The sequence below is a fragment of the Polyodon spathula genome, unplaced genomic scaffold (genome assembly GCF_017654505.1).
Source record: "Polyodon spathula isolate WHYD16114869_AA unplaced genomic scaffold, ASM1765450v1 scaffolds_3909, whole genome shotgun sequence".
In the NCBI taxonomy this organism is placed as follows: Eukaryota; Metazoa; Chordata; class Actinopteri; order Acipenseriformes; family Polyodontidae; genus Polyodon; species Polyodon spathula.
This window is the reverse complement of record NW_024475367.1, coordinates 1-8,561: the sequence shown is the minus strand read 5'-3', so window position 1 is coordinate 8,561 and position 8,561 is coordinate 1. Positions and strand designations below refer to the sequence as shown.

At 43.2% G+C, this 8,561-nt stretch overlaps 2 protein-coding genes across 2 annotated transcripts; both read right to left on the bottom strand.

Annotated features, from left to right (window-relative positions):
- Nucleotides 1–4,823: 4,823 nt before the first annotated feature.
- LOC121312450 (FK506-binding protein 15-like) lies at nucleotides 4,824–6,183 on the bottom strand. Its single transcript, XM_041244252.1, has 4 exons — nucleotides 6,048–6,183; nucleotides 5,777–5,864; nucleotides 5,530–5,642; nucleotides 4,824–4,981 (listed from the first exon to the last, which is right to left on the bottom strand). Exons 1-4 carry the CDS (start codon nucleotides 6,129–6,131, stop codon nucleotides 4,859–4,861), a joined length of 408 nt encoding a protein of 135 aa, XP_041100186.1. The 5' UTR covers nucleotides 6,132–6,183; the 3' UTR covers nucleotides 4,824–4,858.
- A 604-nt stretch (nucleotides 6,184–6,787) lies between these two features.
- On the bottom strand, nucleotides 6,788–8,386 carry LOC121312449 (FK506-binding protein 15-like; the record flags this gene model as incomplete). The annotated part of the gene is made up of 5 exons (XM_041244251.1): nucleotides 6,788–7,003; nucleotides 7,340–7,483; nucleotides 7,616–7,684; nucleotides 7,802–7,951; nucleotides 8,288–8,386. Coding segments are annotated over 5 exons (621 nt in total), but the record flags the coding sequence as incomplete, so codon positions are not given.
- Nucleotides 8,387–8,561: the final 175 nt, after the last annotated feature.

The following is an 8,561-nucleotide window of genomic DNA, read 5'->3' as shown; positions in this document are numbered from 1 at the left end:
ATAAAATGATGCTAAAATAACAGTTTGCTGCATGGGAAAAATACCAATTATCATGTCTCTGGACAGTATTGAGGCAGAAAAGGTACTCCTTCACTACCAAAATTATTTTTTACACATATTGGTTAAAGTGTGAAATACTGAAAACAGTGAATAAGTGAAGGAACTGTATATATTATATAAATATAGTATAGGTGTATAGTGGAAAAGTAGGATATGACGGCATTACACTGACTTAAATCAAAGTTGGGAGTACACTACAGCATATTAACTTAATGGGACAATAGATTTTCCACTATATCGAAAATATCCAGACCAAGTATGTTTAACTAAACCTTGAAAGAAAGATTTATCTTCTTGCTGGATGGCAGCGTAGAACTCTCACAGAAAGCGGTTGAGATCTTAAGGCTAGTATTTTCTTACAGCTCCTAAGTCTGTGTTTTGGGAGTAGAGATATGCCATTTAAAAAAATATATATATTGTTTTGGGAGTAGAGATATGCCATTTAAAAAAAATATATATATTAATTATAATTATGTACCCAGTTATTACTCCCGATTTTCTCCACATTTTAGAATGTCCAATTATGCTCCCTCACCGTGGCAATTGACCACAACAGCTCTGAGCTGTTCGTCTGAAAAATGCATTGAGCACAACTGGCAAAGCAAGAGAAAAAGTGGACTGGGAAATGCCAGCAACAATTGCGACTGTTTAAAACATGCTTTCAAAAGCTCTGATGCAATTGTAAGTGTCGCAATTGTCAGCAGCTTTTGTACATCTCGTTATATTATTTGAGAACCCTCATTTGCACTATATCCGCCCCTTTTTTGCGAATTTATGCAGGAATGCCCATAATTATATATTCATCTACACTTGAACTGCAAACGGAAACTGTTGCCGCAAAGCATTCCCTAAAAAGTCGCAAATAGAATTGCGGTTGTTTATTACATTTCACCCAAACTTCTGACTTGTTTGCGACTATTGCGACAGGTGCAACACTTTAGTACACCTACCCCTTTGTGCTTTTAACATATTTTTTGTTTAGAATGTGTAGCTTATCATTAGAAAGCTGACGAAAAAGATATTATCATCCTAATGTTTGTTAAAGTTCAAAGGTGAGGTATGAGCATGTCAAAGGTCAGAGCCATTGCTATGCATCTGTAAGGTTGCTATGGATGGTTTCTTTGTATATGTACCATTTCTATAGTGTTGCTATGAATATGTACCTTTGTTAAACAGAATGTCTGTGGAAGGGACACTTATTGCAACTGTATTTGGTATCCCTGAATAGATAATCATCTCTTCTTTAAAAATATGCAAAATATTTTAACGATCAAGCCATCTCACAAGTGCAGACATCAAATTTGTATTCATTTTTAGGAAAGCAGAATGACCGGGGGTGGGGTTTCTATCACTCAGTTTTTCACACTAAGGCTTCTTGTTTATAGAAATGTTGCTGCTCCTGAATAGATAATTGTCAAGTTGCATCTTAGCCAATTGTCATGTAAATTGTACAGCCCTTAAGACAATAAAATCCAGGAGGAAAGAGATCCACATTTGAGCAAGCCTAGTTTACAAGTTTGAAGACAGTAATTCAGATCTAACCCTATTTAGATCATTAAAATATACCCCCATGTTCAGATATGTATTAATTAATTCATCATTTTTCCACTCAGTATTTGACATGTATTTATTAATTTCAGTGCATGCAAATCAGATCTGACTGGAAATCCCCAGCACAGACACACATTATTGAATATTCTATACGCTTCCACCCTTTACAAAAATAAAGACCAAGTTCAGGTGCATACATAGAATTTCAATTCAGCATCTTTTTATCTCTGTGCTTTTTGACAGCAAGAGGCCTTGAACTCAAACATATCAAATTTATTATTAGCAACTATAGCCTATATCCTACCTCATTATGATCCAAAGTCATGACCTTTTAGGACAGTATGGGCAATGTAGTGGAGGATGACAAAGCAATACCAAACAAGTCCGTACGTCTTCACCAGCGAGGACATCAACAGCATGTTACAGCCCCCCCCGATCCCACTTTTGACAGGCAGCTGCAGTTGACAGACAAAGTTTGATTGGCAGGGCTACATTTACTCATTCTTTTAATCTTATATTTTGCTCTGCCAGAACATTCAAGTCTCAATAAATAGAGGCTAACCTCAAAGAATCAAAACACAACTATGCATTTCAACTTTCTCTGACTCATATACTTCAAACTGTAGGGTCAACAACATGGATATTTGTTTCCTTATTTTTTATTTCAAGCTATTAAAGCTGCTGATTGATCAAAAAGAATGTCAACTGATGCATGTTTGTATTGTTCACCTTACTTTCCACAAAAGAGAAACACACTGTGTATCTGTCACAAGTGACCAAAAAATAACTTTGTTTTATTACACAGTGGTTTTTTTGGTAATAATTAGTACACTTTTTTATAATAGTTATTCACTGTCTTATTGCATTTTATTACACTATTTATTGTTATTTATTTGCTATTAAACTCCAGGATGGAGGGTTTTTTGTATCACGTTCAGAACGAGTTAAGGAGTGTTAACTTTGACAGCAAGAATCGGGAAACTCCGGCCTGGTGACTGTACAGTGGTATCGTGGATATATACCTTCTCCTTTCAAGTATGTGGTTCGGGGCACTGGAGGACTTAACAGACTGGTTCAGTAGGAACTGTAGTACTTACCTTGCTGTTGAAAATCTGTGTACTTTAGTTTTAGTCTTGTGACGGGGTACTCCCCTCCCCTGTGCATATTTTATGTTTTGTGTTATTTTGTATTTGTTTGTATTATTATTATTGTAATAGTGTAGTGTTTTGTATGTAAAAACACAATGTTTTGTTATTATTGTTTACAACCTGGATAATGACCCATCTGGATAAAATTGTGAGACTGTGTGGTCAACAGCAAGTGATTATTGACAAACTGGCTGTTGACCACGTGTATGAGAAAACCCTGTGCCGAATGTGGCAGAGGGATAAACTAGGTAATTAATAGCCAGTTAATCCCTCGGCCACAATATAAAAACAAGCAGCTTTGCCTGAACAGGGTTAGTATGTTTAGAGGCAGAATGAGACATGCGTGAAAGAGAAATGAAAAGCTTAAACATAACAATTGCTAAATATACTTGTTATACACCAGCATTATACTTGTTTGGTTTTGTCTTTTTTGTTTGTCTGTTTGTTTTGGCCATCGTGCCTTTTGTTTTGTGTAAGTGTTTTGTTTTGTTAAACCTTTTTATTTATAATAAACCGGCATGCAACAGTAAGTGAGTGTCAATTTATTGTTGTCTGTCTACTTCCTGGCCTGACATCACCACCTGCCAGCCTGATCACAGATATCCTATCCATAGATAGATGCGTCTACCGAGGAGGATATAAGTGGGTGACGTCAGACCAGAACCAGGAACCAACACAGGAACAACAGAGAAGTGGAGTTTGGTGAATCTGAGCGCTTGCTTGCGCTCAGCATTTAATAAATGAACAAACAGAAAATAAAAGGCTGTAACAAAAAAAAACAGCACAAAGCACTTGAGGCCAAAATAAACAGACAAACAAAACAAAACCAATACGGGACACTAAACAGACAATGTGGAGTGGACAAACGCTGAATACAAAATAGGTTACGGTTGTAGTTAGACCCTCGGCTAAAACCCAAATGTTTGTCCAATATAAGGTGTCAGGTTTCCAAAAATACAATAAAATCACCACACAACATACCTTTATAGTGCTCATATATATATATATATATATTATAGGATGTGTGTGGTGTGTGTGTGTGTGTGTGTGTGTGTGTGTGTGTGTGTTGCAAAGTGATAAACAAAACTTTTACACAGTCCTAACCCGGACAGCTATCTGGTAACCAAAAATCACTTGTTACACACAGTACACAAGTTAAACATAATACACAGGACACAATACCTTTTAAAATTGTCTCGAACATGTCTTACACTGATTGCCCCCAGGCTCCACACACACCTCACACATAGACAGACAGCCTCTAACAAACATTTTGGCCAGCTTTTATATACAGGCATCCCATCCTGGCTCTAATTCTAATCCCAGGGCATTCTGGTGGATGTAGTAATGTTACCCATTTATCCAGGGCTACCTCCTTTTCATAATTTTCCCCCACAATAATTTGATAGGTTAACATAGCTAAAACTAGGTTAACTAGTGGTAGACTTTCAACTCTGTTTGATAGGAACCTTAGATTAACAACTATTTAAAAACTCAACAGTTTAGTCCGACAAGAGTGTCTTTGGTCATTTTAAAACTACTGTAAGGCCAGTCATCTAATACTTATGCCAAAATGCATTTCAACAGTTTTTTTCTCATCTTAGATATGCTATTACAATTGACTGTTTTCTGGATAGTTAATCTAGGACATATTCACTAGAAAGCCCACTGCATTGTTTGTCTCCTTATCTATATGCCTTGCACAGACTTAACCCTTCTAATTTTAATTATTTCTATTATGTATATATCTGTGCAGACACTAAAATCACAGCATGATACTAAAGAAGCCAAGGTCCCAAATGAGTTTGGAGGTTCTTTTGGATGACTATTTATATGAAGATGAAGGTAGAGGAATTACATTTTATTTCATAAGTGGTGTAGGCCCGGGACTGAATGTTAATTTTATTTAGCTGTTATATCGTGTCCATTGAAATTCTGTGGAAATTTTGTCGCTTGAATTCTACCGAGCGAGAGCGCTGTATCTTGATTAGCGGAGATGCTGTGAGAATGAGAGCGCTGTATCTTGATTAGCGGAGATGTAGAATGACAGTGCTGTACCTTGATTAGCGGAGATGTTGAAAGAGAGTGCTGTACCTTGATTAGCAGAGATGCTGAGAGAATGAGAGCGCTGTACCTTGGTAAGGCATCGGCTGAGCTGGGTACATCTGTCCGACTGGCTGAAGCTGGGAGGTGGACACAGTGGTCTGCGGGTAAGAGTAGGGCTGTGAACACAATACAGAGGAACAGGCACATGTCAGTAACATGCACAGCACACGTGCCATCCCACACACAGAACACACAGCGAGGTTCTGAAGCTGTAACACTGTCAAGTTTTACACTTGTAAAACTGCAACATTCTACATGTGTAAAATTGCAGTTCCTGAATACAGTCTTCATTTTTAAGATTTAGAACAAGTTCATCTGGAGGGCGTCTCTCATTATAACCGAGTTCATTTTGCACAGATCAGGGATGGAAATAGATCAGTCCCGGTTTTCCTAGGAGTTTAATAAGAAATGGGGTGGGGACTAATCAGAGCTACTATAGCAGAACCTCAGGAAGTGAGTTGGTGGAGATGCTACACAAACGTAGTCACACAACAGATTCCACTATGACAGAAATCCACCAGGACATGCAAACCGATGGAAGTCACGCGAAAGCTTTCAGGGGCGTGCAACAAAACCGTGCCAAGCACCACACTATTCATGAATGGATAGGTGAGGAAATCGTCGCCATTTTTTTTCCCCCCCTGCATCTTTGGCTGGGGAGAGCCTGGAACGCGTGGGCAGAGCCTGGCATGACTGGCTGGGGATGTGCGGTGGTCATGGAAACGGGCAGCAGGGCAGTAGAGGATGCTGGGAGCCCAGATTGGAGCTGCTGAGGCACTATGGGGCGAAATGGTAGACCTGAGTACACGAGGGCAGAGTAATGAAATGCATTAGTTGTAAGGATGCACAGAGCGGGTTTGCACAGGGGGAGTGGAGTGGAGTGGAGTGGGGATGGGGGGGGGGCAGCTCACCTTGCGTGGCAACTGGGTGGGCTGCCATATGGACAGGCTGCGGGGCTACAGCAGGGGGCTGGTTCCTCATTCTGGGCACACTGGGGTCCTTCAAGAAGCAAAAACACACAGGATATAGAGAAGTGCCTCTCTGACTTTCACAGCAAAAAAGTGAAACACTGAAAGAGGTGGATTGGTGAATCCGCAGCAGCCACCTCTATCTCAGAGTCGCTGGAGTCCGGCTGGGAGGACAGCACTGAAAGAGGTGGATTGGTGAATCCGCAGCAGCCACCTCTATCTCAGAGTCGCTGGAGTCCGGCTGGGAGGACAGGGCCCCCGTGATGAAGGGGAGCATCGGCTGACCCATCTTGGCCATGCGGGAGATCAGCTTAGCCTTGGTGTGGTCTGGGTTCTGCTGTGCAGGGGACAGAGAGAGAGAGAGAGAGGAGAGGAGAGAAAAGAGAGAGAGAGAGAGGGAGAAGAGGAGACGTCTTCAGCGCGAAACAATCCTCAAATGAAATGAACCGACAGCGATCGGGTGATAGACGACAGTGTATTCATACTTTGAGGCAGCAATCAGAGTGGTCCACAGATGGAAATAACACCGTTGCATAGCAGTCTGCTCTGTTCCAGGTTTAAATCAGGCACACCTGATCCTGTTACCTATACCCTGCGAGCTAATCAAGCAAAAACCTGGAGTGGGTGAAAGTGCTGTGCAATAGGAGTCTTATTTTCATCCCAGTGGTGGAAAGTTTCCTTTCAGAAAAAAAATGCAGATTCAGTGGTGGAAAGTTTCTTCAGAAAAAAAAACCATGCAGATTTTGGAACACCTGTGCATCACAGTGAAACGTGCTGTGCATCACAGTGAAAAGTGCAAGTGCCTGGGGACTAGGAATCACTCGCCGCCTGCTCCATTTCTAGGGAGTTGGATTTTGCAACGGGTAGGAGGATCCTGCAGGGCAGTGCAGGGCGGGGGGAGAGAGAGAGAGGAGGGAGAGAGCGGGGAGGGGTACGGAAACACACACAGTTAAAATGAACTGGAAGAGAACAGTGCAAGTTATGAAATTAGATTTAACATGCATACCCTCCCTATGTCTCGTACCCGGGTTTGAGAGGTGCAGCGCTGGCAGGGGGCTGTCCTGGCAGTTCGTAACCCAGGCTCTCGATGCTCGGAGCAGGGGAGGAGGCTGCAGAGTCCTGAGAGCCCAAACTGAGCTGGTCCAGTCCGGCGTCCTTCACGAACTTCACCTGCAAAACACACACAATGAGAAAAACTGAAAAGACACTGAGACACTTTGGTGTATAAAGGAAAGACTTTGAATGACCAGGGATGGAAATCCCATTGCATAGCAGCTTGATCCATTCCTGAATTTTAATAAGACACATCTGCGCGTGTGAGAAACACCTATACACTGTGGCTAATCCAGCTCGGAGTAAAACCTGGAATGGTTGAAACTGCTATGCAATAGGAATCTTATTTCCATCCCTGACAAATATATAACCTTAGCACTACAAACACAAAGCCATTAACAATCCTGCTGTCCAGTATAGTGGACTGACTGCAGCCTCTCCCCCAGCCCCTACCCTGCGGATCTCTGCCTCGAAGATGAGGGTGCTGTCCCCGGGGATGCAGTTTGAAACCCCCTGTGCTCCATACGCCAGGCTGGGGGGCACCACGAGCAGCCGCCGGCCCCCCTTCCTCATCCCAACCATGCCCTCTTCCCAGCCCTGCAGAGAGAGAGAGCATTAGGACAGCTATTCAAATATTAAAACTAACTTGTAATCTGTTTAGTACAATGATAATTTAAAAAAAGCTATGCAGAGAAGGAAAAGGGGAGAGGGGAGAGATCGCTGGCTCACCTTGATCACTTTCCCAGCTCCCAGCTTGAGTCGCAAGAGCTTCTCTTTGTTCACGTTGGAGTCAAACACCTGGGTGGAACCAAAACAGCGCGGGGAGGGATCAGTGAGCAGGGTCATAGTCTGTGGTACTGGCCCGTTATCAGGGTTCACCCCCATTCCAGTGGGTCTCTATCTGACCAGCCTTACCTGGCCAATGGTGTGGTTCTGCAGCAGCCAGCCAGTGTAGGACACCTCCAGCGAGTCCCCACGCTCCACAGCCTGACCCTCCCCCAGCACCAGGTCCTGCGTTACCACTGACTCCAGAGAGGGGGCGCTGTTCCACTTCGCCATGCACACCTGCACACGGGACAACAAACACGGCGGGGGGTATAATCACAGCTTTCCAGCACCTGCCCCACCCCCTACTCCCACCAGGAACAGGTCCTGCAAAACGACTCCAGAATCACAAGGGAACACAAGCCAGGGGGACAATCACACGTGCTGAAAACAGCGAAACTAATGACTGGACTCTGCACTGCTGAATCAAAAGCGGCCATAACAACAAAGCAAAGAAAAACTACACACAGACATAACATTACGACCGACAGTGACCGCAGCCGTGTCAGCGGGCAGCGAAACGCTGAAGACGATGGCTGCTCTGTATGTAGAATTCACAGAATATCATCCTCTTACCTCTTTACAGAAATCCACCGCTGCCTTCTCCGACTCGAACATGACTGACCAGTTCTGCCGCTGGTCATCGTAGAAGGTGCCGTAGTTGCTGGGCTGGACCTGGGTCAGAGGTCAGAGCAAGGTCAGAACTGCCCAAACACAGCTTCTCCCAAAACCCACCCAGCGGCTACTGATCTCAAGCCAGCGTTTTAGGATTTGCCGTGGCTGTCCTTTTAAGGGCAGCAGTGCACAGACCAGCACGCTCCTCTCTCAGTGTGCAGTTCACTAGCTGCAG

What these genes read in the sequence shown, in the direction of transcription:
- LOC121312450 (XM_041244252.1), bottom strand. Translation starts at nt 6,131, where the DNA reads ATGGCCAAGATGGGTCAGCCGATGCTCCCCTTCATCACGGGGGCCCTG. An exon ending in CCAGCGACTCTGAGATAGAG is followed by an intron (nt 5,865 to 6,047) that starts GTGGCTGCTGCG and finishes TGCTTCTTGAAG; the next exon opens with GACCCCAGTGTGCCCAGAAT. An exon ending in GCTCTGCCCACGCGTTCCAG is followed by an intron (nt 4,982 to 5,529) that starts GCTCTCCCCAGC and finishes TTGTGTTCACAG; the next exon opens with CCCTACTCTTACCCGCAGAC.